We start from the raw sequence: 26,193 nt of genomic DNA on the forward strand, positions 1-26,193 counted from the left end.
TTCTTTTGCCCTACATTAAAGCTGTATATTTATCTTCTACTTTTATTTATGAACTGGACATAAGCTTGTAAATCTTTCTAAGGAGACCAAAGGGGGTATCTCTATGAGGAAGATATCTAAAATTTAAACTAGAATGTTAAATGTTGCAACATACTAAAAAAAATAATTTTATAGAAGTTGAGGCTTTCATCTGCGATGGAAGGAAGAAGGAATGGTCACTACACTGGTTTTTGCAGGTACTTCAGCAAGGTTTTCCTCTTTCTAATGCAAGCTGTTTAAAAAATCTCCTCTGTCATGTATTACTCAAATTAGTGTTACTGCTTCCCATTGATAATATATTGTGTGTGATGCTGCAGGGTAGATCACAAATCTGCATACTGCTGAGAGGTTCTTCAACTAACTTCCCTTTTAAGTGTTTTTTCTTTCAACACACAGGAACAGAATTATTTCAAGCTAAAGTTGTAAAAAAAAAAAAAAAAAAATCAGGAGAAGACTTGCCAATTCTAAATTACAACACTTTACTGCCTGAATATGCAATTTAATATTGCTAGCATGTTAATGCACAGAATAATAGTGGTATAGTGAAAACAAGCCATTAGCAAATTGTGCATTCAGTGCAATATGCCACAATGGATTCATTGCATGATAGAAATTAAGTCCCTCAAACTTAATGTACAGAGGGGGAAAATAGCAGTTTCCACAACAGAACTAGATATGCTGGTCATTGAACGGGATTTCATTGTGGAGCTGGGCTCGGGGATTACACCATAACCAAATTTGTCTCATAATCATGCTGTGCAACTGCCCTTCTGCATACTACATATTCTAAGCAATGGTATGTCATTGAAGTACAGTTTCTGTTAGCGTGCACTGAAATGGAGAAACCTTGAACAAGAAATGCTAATTACCAAGAATGATATATTTTTACATTACTGTTGTTATTTTGAGACTCTTTGTTCTTAGAATATTTAACATGTTCATGTAGTCTTTTTACGTTTCTAATTTAGGGCTTCCTGTCTTCTCTCTGAACAGGAGCCTGCACTAAAAATCATCTAGCTAGACGATGTGGGGAGGGGGAAGGCCCCAAACCATAAGTTTAGTTTCCCATTTAATTTCTGTTTCTCACTACTGGTACTTTCCTATTACTCAGAGAAGAATTGGAGTTATTTTCTTTATGCCTTTATGAAATGGAGGTGCTAGGTAGCCACTTGGAGGAGGATAGCTTGCTTGTAGGTGGATACAATTAAAACTGTAAGCTCTTGGCTTACACTAGGGTCACACTTCTCAATTTTCTATACATTTTCCTACGTAGGAGCATAGGATGTCATACATGCAAACTTACATATCAGTACATAGCCCTGTAGTGTAACCAATGTAAGGTTTTGGTAATAGGCATTTCATCTTAGGTCTAAACATTATTAATAACAGAGAATTCTGTGGTGCAGTTGAATGCCCACGATATTTTTCTTGAAGTTGGTTTTATTCAGTTAAGGGTTAGTATTGCACAATTCTCATGTGTAATACTTGTGCCATCTCATTTTCCCCTAGATCTTCCCAGAATGTGGTTGAATAATAAAATACAGAAGTTTTAAACATGCAGAATTCACCATAGTCTCTAGATCGATGTTACTCTTTTACCCTTGGGGTGATTACACAGATCATAGCGTTTCCTATACGTGTTAGTCGCTCAGTGAGGTTATGTGTATCCAAAAAGGAAGCGTGGCTTACTTGTGAAGTACCAGGGATAGCAAGGTTAAGTTCCAAGGTTGAAATGTCTGTTTCTTCGCTGAGTGAGTCACCGCTCTACAGGTGCCTTTGTGGAAAAGATGCTATGTAGCTGAAACTAAGTAGTGTTTGTATTTTGAGGTATGAAGTACACTTTTTTTCATAATGCTTTTATTGCGGGAGCATATTGAAACACAATCACTAGTTCATGACTGGGTGCTGTAGGAGGGTTCTCCCTCGAAACCCCCGTTCATTTGCCCCCCGTGATCACGAAGGCTAGTCGTGCACTGGGCAATCAAGCTACGCTGTCACCTCCTCACAGAGGAATTAATGCACGGACGCACCCTGCGCGCCGTGAGGAAAACAAGCCCAACCCGAGGGGCAGGGCCGCCCGCCCTAGCTGCTGCCGCCCAGGGCCCGGCGGGCTGGGCCCGCGCTCCCCTCAGCGCCCGGGCGCGGTCGCGGCGCGAGGCCGCCTCTCAGCCGTCGGCTCCCCTGCTGCGGGCGGGCCGCGGTGTTGAGGCCCTGAGGCGGCGGACGTGAGGTGGCGGCGAAAGGCGGTGCCTGGGCCGGAAGCGAGCGGGGCCGGGCTGCGGGGCAGCGAGGAGCCGGTGGCGGGGCCCGTGGGGGAGCGGCGCCCTCCAGGTGCGGCCGGCGGCGGGGCCGGGGCTGGGGCAGCGGCAGCGGCATGGGGCGGGAGGGGAGCGGGGCGGCTGCCGGGGGTCGCGCACGTCGGGGACCGGTGGACCGAGGCCGGCCCGGGAGGCCCCTCACGGCCGCCTGTTGCGTGCTGGGAGCTGAGGAAGGGGGCGGCGGCCCCCGAGCGGTTGGCGGTGGGTGCTGCCCTGCCCCGGCGTGAGGGGATGGGGAGCTGCCGGCGGCTGGGGGTGATGAGCACGGGGAAACCGCGGCCCTGGGAAGGGGAAGGGGAGCGAGAAGGAACTTCTTTAGGCAGGCTGGTTTTAAATCACGGCTTCGTTAGAAATTTAAGTGTTTTGGTTAGTCCCTTCTGAGGTAAAGGTGGTTAAAAACTCGATTTGCTCCTGCTTATGTGCAGCTTATTTGTAGGTTTTGTTCGTTCGTAGTTAAATTTCAAACTTGGGGACATTCATTCATTAAAAAAATAAAAAGGTATTTGAAGACGTCAATTTCTGAGTTTTTGAGTCTTAAAAAGGGATCGTTTTAGCATACTATAATTTTTGGTACTTGTAAGACCATGGTAAGCCATTGAAGCTGCGGTGTCCCTCTCGTGTCTGTTACCTCAGGTGCTCTTCACTTTCTCTCAGCCCCTCAGTGCCTGGTTTCGTTTGATGGGTTTGTGGTGGTTTTCTTTACCGGCCTTTAAGCGGGATCCTGTGGTGGCATTTCTTGTTGTTGTTTTCTTTTTCGATTTTTTCCTCCCAATTTGTTTAGGATTTTGATACGTGATGCTGCGTGAAAGTCTCGTTCCTGCTTATCCACGTTTGGATAAAAAATACTTGAACTTTTTTCTCTGTAGCTGCCCTGTCACCGAGGGTTTTCACTGATAGCAGCCTTAAAGCAGAATCGTGTATATTCTGTAGTCCAACTACAGAATTAGATCAAAAACTTTAAGAGCAACATGATACCTATTTATTTTCTTCCAGGCCTACATTTCATTACATTTTAAAGTAGACACTCTGTTTTTAATTAGAAGCACAGAAGAGAGCCATTCTCCTAGCGAATGCTATGTTGCCTTTCCAGATGGGTAGGGTGCTCCCACTAGACCTGTTAAATTGGTGTTGCCTCCTAATGGCCCTTCAGCGTAAGCTGCATCACTGCAGAAGTTAGTAAACACTGCAAACTAATCTTGTAAGAGACTTACTCTTGTAAGAGACAGTGAAGAACCAGCTTCTGCATCTTTGTATGTATGAAACTGAACTTAAGTAAGATGCTGTCTCGTGGCTTGCTGCTGCCAAAGGCGAGAGGCCTTGCTTTGTGCAGTGTCTGTGTGTCCTCCATTAATACATTTTTTTAGATCCCTCCAAACGCTGGTTGAATGCACTACAACAGCACAGGAAGATTGTGTTCTTTTCCTGGGTTTGCTTTCTTCCATTTTACTGAGTTAAATGTACTGCATGTACTGATGAGTGCTGGAGTTGGCACAAGGTGGGAGCAGGAGCATCTCGGCATAGAAGTGGGGACTGGCGCTTCCCTCTTAGCAGCAGTGGCTGTTAATTCAGTTCGCTGCGTTTTGTGCAACCAAGCCAGTGATTTTTGCAGGCCTACTCATTGTTTCTTTAAACTACTTTTTTTTTTTTTTCTGAAACCTGCGCTTACATCACTTCTTCCTTTTTCTCCAGTAATTGTTTATTCTCCTCTGTTACAGAGCAGCTGCTTAGTTCTGGTTTATTCACATTTGCTTAGGAAAATATTAGTATGCAACTTCTTGTGTAAGGACACTTGAAGCTATTAAAGCATAAGGAATTTTAGGTACATTTCGCTCGTACATAAAACCTACTGCCAGGGGAATGCATATTAGTACTTGAGGCTCAGCTGAAGTACTGTTTTGTATAGCTCTAGGTCCCTATTTGGGTATTACAGTGGTAAGCATGTGTCATGTCCAGATTTTAAATGATCAAGTGTAACTTGATCATCCTTGCTTGAAGATTGTGCTTGTTCGTCCAAAAATGAACGATTTGGAGCAATTGGACTCTGAGATAAAGACATACAAGGAGTGCTCCGAGCAAGTGCGCAGTACTTCTCATTTATTGCACAAGATGGAATGGAGAACTGTTTGAATCTTTGGTTTGTTGCTGACTGACTTCCGTGGTTGATGAACTGTTTTGATAACACCCAGACACTCTTATTTTTGTGCTGGAAAATCCCTGTTATGACCTCTCAGTAAACACGTGATACAGTTTGGTATCATTGTGAAGAGAGAAAATGATTATCTTTGGTCTGCGTGAACTCTAAGAACTGGGCTAGGGAGGGGATGGCAAATTTGCTCATAAAATAAAAAAGACTATTCACACATCTTTTTCCTTCCAGCATCTCAAGAGGAAAGATCCATTTTGTGTAGAAACAAGTGATTTCCAGAGGAAAGCCTCAATGACAGAACTGTCTGCACACTTACCCCAGTTTCAGCATGGGCAGCTGACAGAAAACTTCCCTGATAACCACCTCAGCAACACCGTATGTAATAAACAATTTTATTACCCAATAGCAGTTAAATTGGGATGAATAATCAGCGTGGATGAAAATACAGTTTAGAACTATAGAAATCTGTTTGGGAGTAATTTTCTCTATCTGACTGTTGTGATAAGCAGTGCTGAAAGAAATACTCTGTAAATTATCTAACATCCTAATTTTTATATATGGGTAGACTTCTCCCTGTTTAAAGGGATGCTGGAATGACTAGGCCCTCTAGAAAAACAATAAAAAAATGAGGTGGGATATTCCTGTAACAGCCTGTGATTTCCAGGTGATCTATTGAACTCCAGCCATGGTCTGCTTGATTTAAGGGGTTCAGTCATGGAGTTAATTTTAGTCTAGGTAGAGCTTGGGTTTTGTCATTGTTGTTACCAGATACTACTCCTGTGCAGAAGGAGCAGCACTGTCTTGTCCTAATTTTGAATAATTGTCAGGGTGTTCTCAGAGTTCTTGAGGTTTGGAGTGGGGGGAAAAAAAAACAAGCACTAAAGTTCTGTATCATTCCTTAGAATAGAGCTAATTGTGTAATTATTGTTAATACTATGCTTATTGTAGCACTCGTGTTTTGATAAAACCAAGTTTAGTTGGTCTACTTGGGTGTGGTGCTCAGGTTCTTGGATTTGTCATGCCCAGTTCTTTGTTCCTGCAATAACTGTTGAGTATCAGGTTTCCTTATGACACAGAAATGCTCCTGAGAGATTGAGCCACTAGCAGCCGTGTTTATGGCAGTGATTGAAGACAATATTTTGATCCCTGTTCTAATTCCACTATGTGATTCAACAAGTTAAATAGACTTTTGAAAAATTCTTGTATTTATCTCAGGTCAACATCCTGCTAAAAAGCAAAAATACAGAACATTTGACAATTATCTTTGGAATTTAGAAGTGAGACTGATTTAAAACCTTACTGATTATAGAAACTGTTGCTAAAAATAAAAAAGTGGAAACTTTCCTGCTGCATCCTTTATGCTTTTACTTCAGAGGGAATAAAAAAAAGTTTATTTTCATCTTGGACAGGTGGGAGCTTAACCTTTATTGAACACTTCTGCCGGATTAAAAAGGCAGAGCTGTATGATTAGCTCCGGGCTCGCTGTCCTTGCAGAAAGCTTACCAGTGCTACTTCCCAGCAATGGGGGACAAACTGTTTTATTTACTTCTCACTGGCAGACTGTACTACTCCTGCTTTTTCTTTCAAGTGTAATTCTAGGTGTAGCTTCAATGCTTAGGTGTAGTGATTCTTCTCCCCTACGTACATCCGCTGTTTTTGTACGGAGGTATGAAGATTCTTTCCTGCTTAGGTAATACCTAGCTTCTGTCAGCTAGCACTCAACGTGAGAAATCACTAATCACTAATCTGGTTGTCAGTCTTCTGGTTACATACCAAGAGTTCAGCCCAGTCTTCTGTGCCCTGTCACTGTATAACAACCTTTAAACATAAATGGTGTATGTGAGAACTGACAAAGAAGCCTATGCCCACTGTCAGGATCTGCTAATAATACATCAATTTGCATTCAATAGGTAAAAATATTTTATCAAACATGCTGTTTTTTTTTATCTGTTGATTCAGGGGCTTTGCTCTGGGTTTGCTATTAACTATTTTCCTGATAGGAAAGAAACCTATCAGTTGCTTTTGATGTTGCTTATTCACCTGAAAGCGCGTAGTTCATAACTTACGTTTGCTTACGGTGTTACAACAGGTGTTACTGACTTTTTAGCTTCAGAATTTTCACTTTTAACTATGTCTGAGGAAAGTGAAGAGTCTGTTCCTTTGCTTCCACTTCAGCAAGAGTCCATGGCCTCTGCTCTCTTTAATACTGATCAGGTAGGATATGAGTGTACTTTGTTCTTTTAAGCAGAGGGGCACATGCATGTCACATTTAGCTACACTTTAGTTCACTAGACTGATGGTACAATTTTTTCTATTTTTAAGTGAGTGAGAGATTAATTCTTACAATATCTTGCAGTATTTCTTGATGCTGTTCTGATTTTCATGCACTGTGCTTTAATATGTAAAGACATTTTGTGGTTGCGTCTTTGTTCCAAACTAGTGCAGGAAACAGAGTGACACACACTGGTCTAATTTCATCAGTTTGTCTTTGTGTTAAATTTTGCAGTTTGTCTGTAGTGATGTACTTAATTAATCAGGCTTTTCCTTTGGGTGTTTTTATGTTTTCATTGCAAAATTGTAGATTTTGATTTTAGTTTTTGTATTTCTGTGCCTGAGAGGGGTAAGTGCTCCCTCTTGCAGAACTGCTTTTACCACAGAGAAAGAGCAAAATGTTCCGCAAGTGTGCAGAAACCTACGTACTAGGTCTGCTTTACTTGTGAACTGTTCCAAAGCTCTCATCATCTCTTGTGTAATGTTACTTATGGTCATCTTAGGCCGTTTATTTAGCCAGATAAGCTTATTGTTGTCTTGCAGAATGAGAGAAATGGAGCGCTTTCACTAAGAAAGTGAAAAAATGTTATCTTTGAGCCATAATGTTTGAGCCAAATGTTATATTTGAGCCATAATCTGTACAGAAAGAAGTTCAGATGCACGCAGCCTTTACAGAACAATTAAAGTTTCAGAACACTGCATTCTCCAATATTCCTGTCTCTATCTGGCTTTCAGTAATTGTATGTGAAGACTTTATACAAAATATACAAAGTAGTTCATAATGAATCTTTCATTTATTAAGAAATAATCTTGAATCTGAAATCTTTCTTAGGGCATGCATTAAGTTAATCATACTAAATTCAATTTAAAAATTTCAATTCTAAAAATCTGGTTGCCTGCTATTCTTATTTGCTTAAGACAATTTTAGATTTTTTTCTTCCCCTTATACTCAGTTTCCTCTTTGAAAAATAAAAAAAGCAAATTTTCTTAGAGGACAGTTCTTGAAACCCTCCTGAGTCTGATCCTGAGGATACCACAAAGAACGAAGTATATAGGTAAAGCATTTGGTATGTATTGCTAGTGTGTAAAGTTCCGTGAAAGTAGATTTTTCATGAGTTAGGGAAGCTGTAAAGCATCAACCAGGATTTTAGCAGTGTCAGTGTTTGCAGTTCAAAGTCCAGGGACTTGTACTCCTTAATCACTTAAGTGCTTTTGAAACTATGAGTTCCTGACTGTGTGTTTGAAGTCTTATCTTTTCTGAGGGTGGGGCTGAGACAATTCTGTATAAAGAATCTCCAAAATGACTATGAATTTATCAAAAAACTTCAATGAGTTATTTGGACACAGGCTAGCAGTTATGTTTGTAAATGCTATTAAGAACAGGTAATGAGACTTTAACATAGCATGTTTAAGGAGAAAAAATTACCTGTGTAACAGTTCTCAAGTAGAAATACATTTGGTTATTTTTAATGTCTTTTCCAATGTCTAAAGCAATTTCACTGAGTGATATTTTAAGACATTACAAAAGATATCTCCCCTCAGTTTATTGTACTTTTTAATATTAAGCTGCTCTAGTGCACTTACTCAATCTAAACTGTTTGTAAATGAAGTAATTCTGAAGTCGTAAGACTTATTTTGCAAGGAATCAAAAGTCTTTGTATTACATTTCATTTATGTTGACCTCCTTGGGTGGAGTGAAGGGGAACAGTATAGCATCGACTAGGACATGGCAATAGAGTGGGGAAAAAAGACTAATCTGTATAAACTTTTGTATTTTATGGCTGGTTTAGAGTGACAGAGAAACATAAAATAACTGTTGCTATGTGGTCCAGAACAGCTTATTTTGCTGCTGTGTTCTCTGTATGTGCACACAACATAAAATGTTAAATGCTCCCTGTTACAGAATGCAGGCTTGATCATTTATTTACTCATAGACAGTATTTTACCTCATGGTTTTGTAAAAGCTGAGTTCCTAGATTGTTTTTGCTTGTGGTTAATCTTAATTCCTTTGAGGGAGATATGGAAAATCTACCTCTGTCCTTGTGTTTGAATTACAGCCTTGATGTTTTGCTTAGTATCAGGAAGGCCAGGAGGCTCTTATATATTTGTTTACAGGGGTGGTGGAATTTCTTCAGTGTCAGCAAAAGGACGTGGCTGTAGCATCCTTGAGAGAGGAGAAGAGGAATCTGCACGCTTAACTCATCACAGTAAACTTTAAGATCAAGTCTCAGTGTAACGAGCGTGAATTATCTGAGTTTGATCACTGTTTCTATGTCATTCTTCTTGCTAAAAATGTGTGAACAATACTTGGTGAAACTCAGTTTTAATATATATTCTAGTTAGTGTACTGTAGTGAGAGTAACGTGGTAAGGAAAATAGAAATTTTCTTTGGATTTTCATGGAATTAGGCTAACAGATGTCTCTGGCGTTATTTCTGGAAGTAGACACAGTTAATTGTTGTCAAGCTATGAGTAATCTACTGTCATGCACCCTTGTAGTTCGGACAAAGAGAATAAGCTGTCTTTTTACTTAGCTTTTTCTTCTGTTTGTAGAAAAGATGGTGTAGCAATGCTGGTTGCATCTAACAGCCTGCCGCTGTTTTTAGTATAAATGCTTCTAACATAACCCTGTGCTCCCACTCTTCTGATGACTATGTGAAACAATTAATGACTTCTGTTTAGGTCCTTGGTGTGAAAAATGTTTTTGACAGTAAATATTACCTTACACATGCCCTCCCTCAAGACCATTTAAATATACAAGAATATGATTATGGATAGTTTCTGATGAAAGTGTTTTATGTATTGCAGAATGACAACAGTGAAAGACGGCGCCATGATAACAGTGAGCGCAGAAGAAATGACAATCCTGGGTCTGAAACCAACGGGCAGCCACAGAACAACATTCAGCAAGTGGTGGAAGATGAAGAAGAAGATGAGGAGCTGACACTAAAATATGGGGCAAAACATGTGATTATGTTGTTTGTACCTGTCACACTTTGCATGGTGGTCGTTGTTGCAACCATCAAGTCTGTCAGCTTTTACACACGCAAGGATGGACAGCTGTATGTATCAATTTTTTTCCTGTCTTTTCAATGGACCCACTTAGATCATTTTCTTTAATCTCAATTTCTTCAGGATTTTAATTGAAACAGTGAACTTCCTCGTCTCCTTTTTCCCCTTCACCAGCCCAAAGATAGCTTTATCTTATTACTTCCAGAAACCAGTCTCTGACATGGTACTATTCACGTTTGATGTATGTCTAGCAGCCAGTCTGGACGACATCTTACTTGTTACTTGATTGTCGTTTTAACACTTGTGTTTACCTGATCCTCATTTGTGCTCTCTGGTATTCATAAAATAAACTCAATCAAAATATTGATACTAATATTGCCAAAAAATAACAATTTCAATGAAAGCTGGTTTAGGAGAAAGGAGACAAAGATCGAACACTGAGCCTGTCAGAACCTGAAGAAAATCAGTCTAAATGTACCTCCATAAAAACATTTAGAGAAAATGATTCAAAGTGTGTTTGGCTTTGAAATGTTTGTGTAATGTTAGAATGTCATAAAATGGTAGTGAAAAGGAACTTTGTGTTTTGATGAAACAAAGTTGTTGATCAAGAATAATTTTTCTTGGGATTTCATTTACGGTAAGTATTTTCTTTTTTTCTTTTTTTTTTCTGTCATGTAATGAAGTGCTTTTTTGTCCCCAGCTTGTTTTATTGCTGTAAGAAAGTTGAGCTTATGCACGGTTTTTGTTGGAATCACTGGGGAACACTTTACTGTAAATCCACTAGATGGTGTGCTTGTCTAGCTGCAGTAATAGTCTAATGAGTCATAGCATGTGAGCAAATTCATCAGACAACCTAGATTTCTTTGTTGTTTGTTTTACAAAGTGGAAAATAGTTGTAATCCAAGAATATAGGAAATTCAGGTCTTCTAAGGAAGAATAATATTTTTCTATTAAATTTTGTCAGATAGGATATGTGCTGCCTTCCAGGTTTTGGCTAAGTAGAAAATAGCTGTCACTTTTACATCTCTGAATTGAAAGATTACTGCAATTTCATTTCATGTTGGCCTTGCATATCACAAACATTTGTGGACTCTACAGTGGCATTTCAGTTGACTCTTTGTTGTTGTAGCATCTACACTCCCTTCACAGAAGAGACAGAGACAATTGGACAACGGGCTCTGAATTCAATTCTCAATGCTGCTATCATGATCAGTGTCATCATTGTCATGACCATACTCCTGGTTGTACTTTACAAATACAGGTGCTACAAGGTGAGTGTAATTGACTTGAGTAATTGTGCTAGTTTTATTTATTAGTACTGATTATCGAGGATGGAACGCAATGAAGGGTTATCAAGGATGAGTGAGCAAAAGCTGCAGGATCGGTGACTTTAAGTGTTTTAGCTTTGTGGCTTCTGTTTCTTTCACAAAATAGGGAGACAGTAATCCCATGCTAATACTGCTGGCTGTTTTATCAGCCAGAATTAGGGTGGCATTGCTTCTTATTCTTGTGAAATGTACTATGTACTGAAATATTCCTGTGGTCAAGAACTACAAAGCACAGGTCTGGTCCTACATCTGGAAAGCCATTCAAGACTTCAGGGGTTCTTCAAGGGCTCTGCTCTCCCCCGCCCTACCTGCAAGTATAGAAGTCTCCCAAGACTGATGTGTGCGTGGCTGTACATGCTAGGTGATATCCTTATGGCAAACACAGAGACTCAAAGGCTCTTTTGTGAAAGACTTGTACAATGATGTAATCTGGGCTAGTCCAGGCTTAGAATAAATAATTGCAATGTCACCTGCCTGGGAGCTATTCATGAAAATTCATGGTTGTCTTTTGGTCTTAATGACCAATTAGACAAAGCTTGGCATAACAGAATTTCCCAGTGTACAGTGAATTGTTTAATAGTAATACAGCAGGCTGTGGGATCCATGCACTGGCACAAAGCATTACTCCACTTTTTTTTTTTTTTCTTACTTTCAAGAGAGGGAAAATGTCTTGCATGGGTGTGGGTGAAACCCCTTTCCAAAGTTTCTGTGGAATGACTGGGGCAGTGATTTCTGCCTAAACGTGTATATGGCTTGGAATAGTGCTTTTTAAGGTACAGACTACCATTCTTATCACAGTGTGGTGTTAACTCTGACTTGACTATGTTTTCTTTATAAATTGTCAGTTTTGATCATTCTAACAAAGTCAGATAACTGATGTGCTTCAGCTAGGTTCCTTGGCTGTCACTCAGTTCTCCTCAGGTGCTGAAAGCATCAAATTTGTTTATACCAAGCTTTTCACACTCACGGCTTCCCTCCTGACCTTACAAAGCATGGGGCATTCTTTTTACAAAAATAATTGTTGTACTTAAAAATTAGAATGATTACATAAAAGAAATTTCTTGTAGTTGTATTTTCTGCTAATTAAAAGAAACCGTTATGTTTTTATTTTTATAATTGCTAAAAGGGTATGTTTTTATACCAGAATGCTGCAAAGTCTAGTTACCTGTACAATTTTATCATACCAAATTAAAGGAATTATGTGTAAAGATTATTGGTAGAGTATATAGAAATCCTAATATAGTCATTCATCAATGGATTTATAATTCTAGCAGATAAACACTGAAGATTTTCTGTTTTAATATTTAATGCTGTAACTGTGTTCTGAAAATTATTTGGAATGAGAGCAGTGGTTTTATTAGCGCAGAAATGAACTATGTTTTCCATCTGTGTTAATGCTGTATATTTCTGCTATGTTACACTGCCATTGATTTCAAAGTGCCCTAAAATACACAAAAAGTAGTTTGCATTCTATAGAACCGCTGGTGAAAGACCACAAAGCACTTAAAATCCGTAAGTGTATAGGCTGTGCATAGGCTAAATTTGAACTTAGCAACAACCAAAGAGAAAGGGATCTGAGTATCAATTTTCCTGCATTAATGAAAAGGGAAAGTAGTATTTAAAGCACTTTTAAGTAGATATTAACTTTAAAATATCAAACCTTAAATAAAGTCTGTGTTGATACCTATTTTTCCAGGTGATCCATGGTTGGCTTATCATTTCTTCTCTTTTGCTGCTCTTCTTTTTTTCATTCATCTACCTGGGGTAAGAGAACTAAGCATTAATGTTATTTTTCATGTATGATGTTATTTGTTTGTGTTTGTTTTAGAACTAGCCCTTGAATCTTAACAAGGATGATACTGAGTAAGCTATTGCTAGTGAGGTAGAATTTTTAGTTTTATATAGCTTCATAGAGAGATTTATGGGTTAGTAGTGCATCTGGTAGTGTACTGCCCATGGCATACTCATCCCAGAAATAGGGCATCTTCCACAGAGTAGCATATACTGTTAGCACTTCTGATAAAATTTTTCATAACCATATGACTGAAGAGCAGCTGTTTACATCGTGGCTTTGGAGGTGGGCTTTATATGCAAAGACTGTTTGTATGGGTTAGAAAAGAATCATCTGAAAAGAATCTTCTCTGTCACCAGAATATACCTCCACTACATATTTTAGTGTTCTTTTTCAAATTCTGAAGCATGCCAGAAGCATTTGCCAGACTTAAAGGAAAGTTGTACATAATGCTCAGTTCTCTAAAACAAGCAGCCTGACCAGGGCTTGTAACTAGAGTTATGCAGTGAAATTACTGTACCGCGTGTATTTTTGTACCACTTGATAACAGATACACTTCTCTCTGAGGAATCTTTTAATTTGGTCTCCAGGGAAAGAGAATGGGGTTCTTTTCAGTCACTAATTTTTGCCAGAAGTGGCCTGTGGTGCCTTTTTTGGTTAGTGTTTTCTTCTAACCTTAATAACGACTTTCCTCTAACTTCAGTAACCGGCAATGTTTGCTGTTCAGAGGCAGTGTAGACTGGGTGGAGGCAAGTTTCTTTGGGTTTGGGTTGGTGCTGGCACTCTTCAGTGAGCATGTGTGAGCAGAGGGACTGAGGGCTTTCCTGGCCCTCTGCTTTCCTTCACCTGTCTCTGCTGCCTCACAGCGCTTCTGGTTTCATTTTGCAGAGGACCAGTGAGGGGGGAGTTTGTAGACTAATTATGGGTGATGGCAATAAAGGCCATCATGTTAACACTGTACATCTCAAAGGCTAGGTAACTGCTAGGTAAGAAAAATTTCCTGGAGGAAAGTATCATGCAAATTATGCAAGGTTCTTGGTGGCTTGGTGAGGTGGTAGTAGCAGAATTTGCAAACAGCCATTGCAACCGCTTCTCCCTTGGGTCAGTGAAAATCAGCTGTGTCTTGGTGATAACCTATTTCTCTGTTTTGGTTTATTACTTAATGAAGGTCTTAACTGGTTTATTATATTGGTGTGTCAGAGTGGCAGGGTTTATCTTAAAAGCAAGGGTTTTGCTTCATTGTTTGTGGCAAAGAATAGAATAGAATAATGATGCATTTTATACTTAGGAAGTAGCGAAGTGTTTCCATTCAATGGGATACAGGTAAGTAAGGAGAGATCTGTTTGTATGCCTTTAAAGATTCTTTATAACCTCACAAATTTTTATTCTGACTTTTAGAAATCATGACCATGATCAAAATGACTGTTTACACAGTAATGTCCTCTCCTGTCAATTTCTGATTGGATTGACAGAAGTAATAGAACGCAAATAAAAATTTGCACAAGGATGAATAGTTGGTATGAGGTAAACATCAGTAAAACTGTCCCCCTGTGAATAGTAGTTTTAATTAAATACTATTTGGAGATAAACTTTACATTTGGGCCACTATATTGAGCAGTAAGAGGTAAATAAATAAATAAATAAAATCTAAACGTTGCATCTGTGACTTGTTTACAATTTTTTAAGCAAATGCAGTTCATAGTTGACTCTTTTTTTTTTTTTTTTTTTCCTTTAGTGAGGTTTTTAAGACGTATAATGTTGCCATGGACTACATTACGGTGGCGCTCATGATCTGGAACTTTGGTGTTGTGGGAATGATCTGTATTCATTGGAAGGGCCCACTCCGGCTCCAGCAGGCATATCTCATTATGATAAGCGCTCTCATGGCGTTGGTGTTCATTAAGTATCTTCCTGAATGGACTGCATGGCTTATCCTGGCTGTCATTTCAGTGTATGGTAAGGTCTGGGGCAAGTCATAGTACCAGAAATTATGGTAGGAATTTCTTCTGTTTCCTGATGACTCGTTTTCCACTGGTCTGACTAGACCTTAAAAAAAGAAGTGGGGGGTTGGGGGGACATACAAAGTAGTGGATAAGGTGATTACAGATTCAAAAATAGGATAATTACCTAAACTAAAATAAGTGACCTGCAGCTAAGGACAGTGTGACTGTGTGATGCCATCTTCCTTTGCCTTTTCTGGACTTTCAGGATTCTTTGGGGTGGAAGAAAGGTTAGAATTTATTAATTCAAGAAAGGAGGATATGAGACCTATGTTGCCATCTTGATCTCTTCTATGACTGTGGAGAGACTTTGTTCTTCCCATTTTCCTTAACAATCCTTGGAAACCTACATACAGTGTATGTTCAGAACTTAGGACTTTGTTGTGTGGGTACAGTCCTCTGTAGGTATAGATCTGCCCCGCCTACAAATTACTCAAATGTGAAGACATAATATCCTCACCACGATCCATGCCTAATAATGAGTAGGAATCAAGGCAGGATTCAAGGCAATTTTCATTCATTTTCAGAATATGGAAGGTTATAATTTAGAGATTGTTTCCTTGTTCTTAAAATAAAAATAAAATTAATCTGAATTATTGCCTTTTTTTTTTTTCAGAATAGTGACTGAAATAGAGGTATCTAGATGTAGTTTTTTCATAGAGCTTTAGAGGGCACTGGACACTTGGAAAAAAGCTGCTGGTTTTGTTTTTTGTTATACTAAATGTACTTTCAACATCTCTCATCTATGCAAACATTTTTGTTTGTTTGTTTGTTTGTTTTTCCTGCAAAGCTTAATTTGCCATTTTTTTGCTTTTCACTCTCACATTTTTTCTTCTTTGAGTGGGAATAAACTGGCAGTTGTTTCTAATCCACAGAAGCTCCACTTACCTGTTGTCTTACAATTTGTTTTAGCATTAAACTTGGGTTAGGAAAAGTCTGCGGCAATAAAAAGTAAGCTTGGTTATTTCCAGTGTGTAAACTGAATACTATTTTTTGTAAATTATTTTTCTTTCAACTTGCAAGTTACAAAGTGACACAGCAACATTTGCAGTTGCATAACATCTTAAGTGAGGAACTTCATATTTTATTATTTGTGTATTACAATAATATGTAAAATCAGTTCTACAACTACGATATTAAGAAGTTCTTGGATTCACACTGTTGGTGTAAGACTCCCTAAATTTTCTTCTCTGATTAGTATGCATCTGATTGAAGTAGTGAAATTGTGCAAATGTCTGTTTGTTGTTTGCTCTCTTAAAGTTGGTAAACTTTTTGCAGAGAAAGCCTTTGAAAATCAAAGAATGAGCATCACAGCAGCGATATTTTTGGATATTCCTCATGATTACTGAAGCCAATATTGTCAAGTTATATATTCTAAGAAACTGAAATACTTAATCTTTTCCTCAATGAATTTTATCTGTAAGCTTCATGGAGGGTGATGGGAGTAATAAATTTGTTCCATGATAAGGTGGTGCTTTTTATTTGGCCTGAAGAAGATTAGTTCAGTGTTTTGTGGTCTGCAAAAGTGTGTTCTGTCTTGGTAGAAAATGCTGAGGCTTACTGAGGTGATCCAAGCTCATGAGGACTTGCATGTAATGGAATATCAAACTAGATGTCTGTAGTGGGGCTTCTAGATTTCAGTATGCCATTGAACTACCTACTACTTAGGAGAAAGACCAACTATTTAAGAAAAGGTCAGCATACCTAGAGGACATGAACAGGACCAGATAAATTAATTTATCACCATAAGTTTTATGTGGTAGTCTTTGTCTGTCCAGGCATTATAGGTGTGCAAGAGCTAAGACTAGGCAGACATTCAAGTGTTGGTAACATAATGCCATGCAGCTAGGAAGGGAGAAACTGGTGAAAAGAGAGATGAAGAAGGGTTTTGAAGAGTAACAATACTCTGCAGTGACATATGTATGCTTAGACACTTGGTCTAAAAGTAAGATTGTGGGAAATACTTAACTTTTTATAGGATGCTGACCTGTGACTGGTTAGCGTATCTTTCAGGAGTCTCTGTTCAGGGTAGCATTTTACTTTATTATTGGTCTCTGTAAGTGTTGTATAAAAAAAAAACCTTCTTCAAAGTATGTCTACAGTGATGTAAGATCTGTTTACTTTTCCTTCCAGATTTGGTTGCTGTCTTATGTCCTAAAGGTCCTCTTCGTATGCTAGTTGAAACAGCTCAAGAGAGAAATGAAACGCTCTTTCCAGCACTTATTTACTCCTGTAAGTATATTTTATTAAATACTTTAAACTTACAATCACCAAATCAGCTGAAGTGATTTTCTCATTTTTCTCTGTTTTAACATGTTGCTTGCCAGCTGGAATTCCCAGTCTGTTCGTTTGGGTCTCCATTTTCCTTTTGCTGTTGTCTCAAAAACGTGAAACGTCTTTTGGCTAAGATTTTCAAGATAAAAACCAGCATGTTTTGTTCTTACAAAATAGGAACAGAAAAAAATGGTAATACACCAAAGCAAATGTCATTAGGCTTGTGAATCAAGCATTTCAAAAGGAATACTTTTTCAGAAAATATTTATCAGCTTTCTATGCTTAAATATCCTATGTCTTACTGAAAGAAAAGGAAGAAATTGCCACAAAGAGATTCATTTCCAGAACTATTTTCTGCAGGCCTCTTTTGATGTGTTGTTTCTTCTTTCAGTTGCAAAAAAATAACCTACTGAATGCATGTTGCTGTTTTGACCTGTGTATCAATGAGTAGATAATTCCACTATCTACAAGAATAAAACTTGTGTTCATCAAATTCTGTATATGCATGTTGTAGCTGGTACTGGCTGTGTTCCAGATATTACTGTGTTTTCAGGAGAGTAAAATTGTCTTGTGCAATTACTGAAGTTCCATGCTGCTAGTTAGAAACACATGGATAACAGTGAAATGGGTTAATCATAAATCATTATGCTACTGGTGCTGAGGAAAGGCCTGTGTCTGGATGAATGAAGTATGTTGTGTTGTAGACTCCACAACTCTTAGGGGACAAGATTACAGTGGAGAAAATGGAGGGTCTCCTTCACTCTTGCTATGTTTTACTGATAATACTCGTAGTTGCTTGTCTGTCTTTTTTGAGGGAGGAGAAGCTAATGCTGAGAAACCACAAATTGAATTAAAATATACCATTTAAGTGTGACAACATTTAATTATCTCAAGAATGGAGAATATGGTGGGGGGGGGACACACGGAACAATTAACTTTGCAGATGCTGCCTCTCATTTGAAGTTACCTTTGCAGCAGTCTTAATAGACCTTTTCACTTGTAGATAAAAGAACTGCTTAATGGGAAAAAAAAAAGTAAAGAAATCATTGATTCAGACTTTCAGAGTGGGCTTCATATGTAGAAGTAATTTCTCTAAAGCTACACGCAGCTGCTGCCATTTTTTCCAACATCCAATAAAAATAAAACTTGTGTTCATCAAATTTTGTATGTGCATGTTGTAGCTGGTACTGGCTGTGTTCCAGATATTACTGTGATTTAATGAGAGTAAAATTGCCTCATGCGAAAGGTAGCTGTACAGAAAGAACAGAAAAATAATGGATTCATGCCAACACTAGCTCAGAATTGCATGCATCTGAAGATAACATTAGCTATGCTGTTTGTTTTTAACAGCAACAATGGTATGGCTAGTGAACATGGCTGAGGAAGATCCAGAAGCCCAAAGGAAAGCTTCTAAGAACTCCGCCTATGATAAACAAGGTAAGTTTTTCTTTGACAAGTTTTTTTTTTTTTTTTTTTTTCCTCATAATTGTCATTTTATTGGAATACATGTTTAGGGAAACATTTTTTTTTAGCTTTTTAAGTGTACTGGCTACTGTAGAAGAGTGAAAGAGTATAAACCTTATTAGGAAAGATGACTGAAAGGAATCCATGAAGACTGAAAAGAATTCCTCACTTACTAGTGTTCTTGGTGTTCATTATTCTAGAACACAGGATATTGGTGGTGAAATGACTCTTGGTAGACAACTATTGACTGAGCTCAATTGGTTGTCAAATTGGGTTAATGTAATATCGTGTCAACTCACGTTTATATTGGTATCACATAGAAATGTGTCTAGCCCTCTTAGCTATGCAGCTAGTGTTTAAAAACATGGTTTTGTTTGTTTACATATGTATCTCAAAAGAGCAGAGTTTCTGAATTTGCCATTCTTGGAGGGGGTGTATGTATAATATGTAACTTTCAATAAAGTTTCGTGTTTTACTGAAAGATTAAACTGTCAATAATTTTCTGACTAGACAAGCTAATATTAGATAGGAGTTAAATCTTTAAATTAGGTCACCACACTACTCTCTTTCATCAAGGTACTCCTGAATACTAGGACTTGAGTGCAACATGTAGTTGCAGTGACTGCAGAGTGCATGTTGACTTCCAAGTGTTTAAAAAAAAGTATTAAAATGGTGAGAATCTCTTGTAATGGTGTGTGTCAATATTAGATGTTGCTAAATAGTACAGAATACCTCTTTTCTATCACTCTTCTATGATGTTATATGTGGAGAGAGTGTCATTTGTTAGAAGATGTATTTTTTTAAAAGTAGATTTTAAATGTTTTAAATGCCTTTATTATTCCAGCAAACCAGACTCAGAATGAAGATGCTGAACCAGATGATGGTGGCTTTAGTCAAGAATGGCAGCAACAGAGAGACAATAGAATAGGACCCATTGAATCAACGCCTGAATCACGAGCTGCTGTTCAGGCTTTACCCAGTAACTCTCAAACCAGTGAAGACCCTGAAGAAAGTGAGTATGGAGTACTCTCTGAAAGACTCAATCAGTCTGAAGCTAGTTAATCTTAGTCATTCTGACTGCACAGATACGCTATGGTGTGAGCTAAGAGCAAGCTGAAGAGTACTCTTGCTCTTGACCAATACTGACATGCTCTACAGAAATAGGTTTTGGTTTTGTTCCAAGAGTAATGTTGGCCAAATTGATCTCCCATTTGATACATAGATTCAGAACTTTAACTGCACAAACTGCCAAGCTATTTTCAGACCATTATGCAGTCAGTTGCATTAGCTTCTGTCTCTTTCATGCGATGTTCTGTCATGTATCAGCCCTTTTGGTTCTGGGGCTGTGTAAATGCAGTCATTAATGTTTTTTGCTTCTAGAGTAAATTACTTTAATCCACTCTGGACAAAGCAGTGTTTAAGGACCTGTTTGGGGACTGAAATGAATTCAGAATGCCACAGGCTTGAGTATTTTTCTCCAGCACCTTGCTGAAGTTCAGTATCTTTGGAGCACACATGACATCAATACTCATACTGGTTTAACAGACTTACGATTTCCAGTTTGAGTTTAAGATGGCATTAGATTGGAAGAGCTCTAAATAAATTACAATCTGCCTGTCTAATGAACTGTTCTCCTTATGTGATGCTGCCATATTTAGCAGGTGCATTTGCTTCCTCTGATTCCTAGGTGTTTCTTTGTTTAAAAATATGGGCATCTACTTTAAGAAAACTTCAATTTTTGAATTTACCTCAAAAATTCCAAATTTGTTTCAGCAATTAAACAGTATTGTAATTCTTAACAGCTTTCAGTGAATGCACTGTCACTAAATGGATATTGGAGGCCTGCTGAAAGAGAGTAGGGTTGCATCTGTTCGTTCAGTGATCAATACCCTCAGACATAACCCTCTGTTTTGATGCTGAGTTCCTTGCAGAACTCTAAAGAGTGAGTTTGGGGTTGGACTGTAATCAGGTGACAAAGCAAATGATAGGCTAAATGAAAACAGCTGGTGACCTGATGTTTGCCCTCTCTAGCTTAATATCTTGGACTAAAAGCTCAGAAACTGAAGTGGTGTTCAGGAAATCATCATTCTTTGTTTACAGAAATAATTGAATATTGTGCTTTCAGAGTTGTTGCTATGGTGGCAATTACTATTTAAAAAAATAACACATTAGCTCATGAGTTTTACTAAGACTCATATCTTAGACTAAATGTGTCTTTTTTGGCTCTAATTTGCTCTGTAATTATACGCAAGTGCTTTTTAGAACTACCTTAGTAAGACTTCTGTAGGAGAATTGGTAAGGAGGTGGAGTATTTTGCTGGATATAGATTTCTAACTGACAAACAAAACATAATCTGCAAGTGACTCATTTGTTTTCCCCCCTCTGATGACCAGCTTGAAGGAATTATATTTCCATGTTCTGCCAAAGGACTATGACACAACAATCAGAAGTGGGAAAGAAAACCCTACAGAATGTAATAAAATGTTCTGAGTTTGTATATACTGCATTTGTATTTACAGTAGGCTAGGAATACAGAAAAAAAAACTTATTACAGGATAAAGTAACTGGTTTAATGTTCCTCAGCCACCTTGTTTCATAAGAGTTTTTCTTTATCATTTGATTCAGGAGTGGTATTATTTCTGATTTTTTTTTATTAGTAGTAGTAGTAGTAAGTTTTGGTACTTAATGTAAATCTGTCTTATTCTCTGACAGTTACTGATACTTGATAATATTAGACTGTGTGGTGCTTAATTCTGCCATATATTCCCTTTTGCAGGAGGAGTAAAACTTGGTTTAGGAGACTTCATTTTCTACAGTGTCCTGGTTGGCAAAGCCTCAGCAACAGCAAGTGGGGACTGGAATACAACTTTAGCATGTTTTGTAGCCATATTAATTGTAAGTATAATGTGACAAGATGATAGTGATCATTTCTTATGTTAATCGGGGACAGAGTCATAATCATAACTGCTGTGTTTTTTTGATGTTGCTGTTTTTTTTTTTTTTTTTTTAATTTGGTATTTGTTTATTTGCTGACCTGACTAAAAACTGATAACTGATGAAAGTTTCAGCTGTGATTTGCGTTGGCTGTGCATCCATCACACCTTTTAGTTTAGGAAGGCATTAAAATTCCTTGTATTTCTGTGGGATTAGTGCTTATGTATTATAATCTTTTGCATGTCGGAGTTCCATAATTTCTCCCTATCTTTTTTTTTTCCCCTCAGGGTCTGTGCCTTACACTTCTGCTTCTTGCCATCTTTAAGAAGGCCTTACCAGCTCTTCCAATCTCCATAACTTTTGGGCTAGTTTTTTACTTTGCTACAGATAACTTGGTGCAGCCCTTTATGGACCAGCTAGCATTCCATCAGTTTTATATCTAGCACACTTGATGCTCACATTCTATGGATATTTGTATTTGTAGCAAATCTGGGAGGAGGAAATATTTTTTCCCTCAGTTCTCAAGTGAATCTGAAGCTTAATACTCAAGATTCCAAGCCTGAATCATTACAGCTTCCTCCATTTTTTTTTTCTGAGACAACCGTTGCACTGGGCACCATATGAATTTTCCTGTTCGAAAGTGGTTTCTTCCTGATGGCTGGTCTAAATTGTGTGCTGTTACATCAGAGGTAATCTGATACACATATCTCTGGTAAGGACCGCCTGTGTGAAAATTGCTAATGCTTCCACCAGCAATGTGATCCCTTAGCACAGGTTATTTTGAAGCATTAAGGGTGCTCAGGATTTCCTTCATGTTGACGGAGGAAGCTGACAAATGAAATGGAACTTGTCCCTGTAAGCCATTTGAAGAGAGAGAACCCGATTCAAACTTCTCCAACGGTGATTCTTTTGACAGCTGAATACGACTGTGCTTTGTGTAAGGAAAAAGGACTTTGTAGCAATTCAACAAAGGGAGAAAGTACTGTCACTCTTACAGAGTGCTGCACCACTTCATAGCCTCTGTGCCTGAGTGTGCTTGGTTTAGTCAGTTTAAAAGCTTTTTTTTTTCCACACTGGAACTAGAACCTCTTCTGAATTTTAATACTTGGTATTTTCAAGCATGGAGTGCAGCTTCTGTGCACCTATTCCAGTTTATGTAGCTACTTAGACTTGGACTGAATTACATGGCATAAGGGATCATGAAGTCCCAATTCGGACCTAAGATTCTAAAAGGTTGGTAAACTACACTAAAAGGCAGTTTTAGGACTTACTGTTTGTGCTCTTGCAAATGGTTTTGTTAGAACACCACTTCAAACGCTGCATTTGAGAACAGCCACTAACAGCATAGACTGCATTATTACTATATTCATTTTGTTGAAGTTTTCATGAAATAAGTAGACATTCACAACAGTCCCAGACGGATTTTAGCCTGCCAGATCTAGAGGCCGAAGTACTATTAGTAGCACTTGTAATATTTCATTGAAATTTTTCTCTTCAAAAATTTGCTTTTCAGTTTTGTTGACCTGAAGTGTTGGTCTTTCAACCATCTAAGACCCAGGTTGGGCAGTTTTTTGTTTTTTTTTTTTTGGTATGGCTACTGAAGTTAGGTGAGATATTACTAATGTTACAAAGGAAAAAGATCTGTGGCCTGCTTCAATTTAATTACCTCTCCTGTGAGGAACAGAAGACTGGAGAAATGAAAGAAACTCAAAATCACTGAAAAGAAGAAACAAGATCTTGAACTTCTTTCTTACAAGATAAAGAATTGATTCTAACCCTCAAACTGCTAAACTCTATTTTGTTCTTCATCTGAAAGAACTTATTTATGCATAATTGCTTGGAAATGAGATATGTATGAGATTACATTGTTTTTGCTGTAGGCTCTTAACTCTGTACAAGTGTTTTCTGAGGGAAGCATAGGGAGTGGATACTCTTGATGGGCATTCCATTTTACTTGCATCTTGGTACTGGAGTCCTTGCCGAGTAGGACAACTGTCAAAATCCCGACACAAACTCTTTTTCCCCTTTTTTCTGTGCCTATAGATTCAAAGGACTGAGACACCGCAGATGCTCACCAACCATTGCCCATGTAAGGGAAGAAAGACTGTGATGTATAAATCTGTTTTAAAACCAAGAAAGGTTTGCTTTCTTCGATTGTCCTTGACAAAAACATCTGTCTCTTTCAGTATGAGTTGCTAACTGTAATGTTAGCACTTATGTTTGCATAAAATATATTGTCTTCTCCTCTAAAGTACTTTTATTCATCTCATTTGTGTGCTTATTCATCATGGATAGCATTAATAAAGTAACCATATCAAAATTCCTTACACTGACTTTTCAAAGCAAACTTGCTTGTGTTTTCTAGCTTAAATCACCATTCCATGTTCTGCTGAAATGAAGCCTGACTTAAAACAGGCTTTTTTTTTTCCACTTACTGAAACTCTGAGGTTTTTTATACTATTGTAATTTGTTCCTTTCCTGAGCATTTTATCTAAGAAAATTTCCCTTGTATGTTTTACTGGGGATCCTAACTAATTTTATTGTATAGAATAGGTTTGCTAAGAGTCAATGCCACTAGCATCTGCGTATCTGAGACAAGTCTCAGTTAAGAGTTGTTGAAATGCAGCAGTTGTCTTCATTGTTTGTTTTTATGGCTTAAATATGTACCATTGGAGTATTGACTCTAGTAAGAGTTGCTTTAGAATCCACAGAAGTATGCAAAGGCCTTCCCACATACTTGAATGGGAGATAGATGTACAACCCAAGGAAGAGCTCAGACTCTTCAAACGCTAAATTACAGTCTTCCTCTCCCTAGGACTGTTTTCCTATCCTGAAGGTTTAATTTCTGAGGTAGTGTGACATTACAGTGCTGGAGACTAGAAAATGTCTTTTTCAGAAACTGTTGTTCAAGTTTATGCATTTGAATTTCAAACTGAAAAGGGAAATCTGCTTTTCAAGCCAAGGCCAGTGTATGTTACAGTACACTGCTTATTAGCAAGTCTTATGTACACCATCAAAAACGGTTGACATTTTTGTCCTCTTATGCTGAGTCCTGGTACCTTGTGTTCCAAATGAGATCTTGCAACTAACGATCATCTCAAGTACTTGGGTCCATAAGGTGCAGTTAAGAAAAGTGATTGCATTTGGATTGTTTCTACATAAGCGTGAAGGTTGTACAACTTCTCTCTCCTTTGTCTTAAAACACCAATCTAATTTGAGGTTGTGAACCATTTCAACTTGGTTAGCTAGGTTTAAATGAAAGAGTTCCAATATATGTAGTCTGCATTTTTTGAGAGTTGTTCGCTATTATTAAATTAGTATGTTGATGACAGCACATTAGGCTGTAGCCCTCAGTGAACTATTGCGTAGCCCCAGTGGCTAGATTCATCTCTTGTGCCCCAGGTAGACTAACTGGTAACTGTTGTGTGACTTCTTTCAGTAGTCATACTTTGAAACTTGGTATCTTGATAGCTTTCTCTCCCCTTTCAGCTTAAATTAATGATTAGTCTCCTTTAGCTGCGCTTCTGCAAATAATAAAAAAAAACACATAGTACTGAGTTACAGATTTGACGAAAAAAAACAAACAATCACTTTCATTTCTCCTTTTTTAGTGTTGAGGATTTAATACAGGAAAAAAAACAAGAGATCCCCAGAAACTGTTCCTGGTAGCAAAGGTGTATGACACTGTCATATCTATGTATGGCTATTAAGGTGGCACTCAAATTCAAGTGTGATCAATGTGAGGTGAGTCTTGAAGGTACGCACTTGTATATTGCAACACATTCAGAAAATTTCTGACTAGGCAGATAATTTTTCCTATGAACCAAATATTCAAGGGCTGTGCTCCACTAAAAATGGCTGATCTCCTCAAGGTACAAAGCAGACTCTGGCTTTTTCAGGCATAGGAGACTGGTGCTTCTTGGACATATAGATATGTACCTGTACTTATATATACTGTATGCACTCTGGACCTTTAGATAACAACTGTTCTGCCATTACTGCAGTGAAGAATTAAGTATTCTGGAGTATATTTTGGGTGGATGGAACTGTATGAAGACACTTCTCAAAATGCTTTATTTAAAAAAGAGTATTACTTTTGGCAGTGATGCTATTGGAAATGAGTATAAAAGACTGTGGAACATGTCTGCACTGTGATTGCATCTCAGTGGTAACGTAGTCATTGGGAGCGCTGAAACATGAACTAGAATGGAATTCTTTTACACTCAAAGCATTTGCAGTTTTCATTTTTACAAACACTGGTTTGTACATAATCTGAATTGAATGTGAATGTTTTTTAAACACCTTTCCGGTTCTTGATAAGATACATTTTTGATAGATTATTGCAAAATTTCCTGTATTTGTCTAATTATTAAAATAAAAATTGCATGGATCTTGACTTACCTTGATTTTACTATGTTGTTTTAAAGCCATCATTTAATGCTATTAGAGGCCTGTAGCTATTTAAGGAGTAAAATTTCTGTCTTAATACAGTTAGGTAGCTTTATCTCCCAGTGGAATATCTTTTAAAAACTGATTTCTATAGAAGTACTTCCTCCTAAATGCTAATTTTCAAGTTAAAAGAGTTTGTCAAAACCTGTTGCAAAAGCAACCATAAG

General features: G+C 38.0%; 1 protein-coding gene across 2 annotated transcripts; it reads left to right on the forward strand.

Moving 5' to 3' along the window:
- The first annotated feature begins 2,254 nt into the window (after positions 1-2,254).
- PSEN1 (presenilin 1) lies at positions 2,255-25,973 on the forward strand. 2 transcript variants are annotated; one of them, XM_035329110.1, is made up of 11 exons: positions 2,255-2,370; positions 4,735-4,878; positions 9,582-9,835; positions 10,915-11,056; positions 12,810-12,877; positions 14,641-14,861; positions 17,039-17,137; positions 18,530-18,616; positions 19,488-19,655; positions 21,420-21,538; positions 21,865-25,973. In XM_035329110.1, exons 2-11 carry the CDS (start codon positions 4,795-4,797, stop codon positions 22,018-22,020), a joined length of 1,398 nt encoding a protein of 465 aa, XP_035185001.1. In that variant the 5' UTR covers positions 2,255-2,370; positions 4,735-4,794; the 3' UTR covers positions 22,021-25,973. The 2 variants fall into 2 exon arrangements, with proteins under 2 accessions (XP_035185001.1, XP_035185002.1); XM_035329111.1 differs by lacking the exon at positions 2,255-2,370 and adding an exon at positions 6,593-6,717 and having other exon boundaries at positions 4,743-4,878.
- Positions 25,974-26,193: the final 220 nt, after the last annotated feature.

This window comes from Oxyura jamaicensis, chromosome 5 (assembly GCF_011077185.1).
Source record: "Oxyura jamaicensis isolate SHBP4307 breed ruddy duck chromosome 5, BPBGC_Ojam_1.0, whole genome shotgun sequence".
NCBI lineage: Eukaryota > Metazoa > Chordata > Aves > Anseriformes > Anatidae > Oxyura > Oxyura jamaicensis.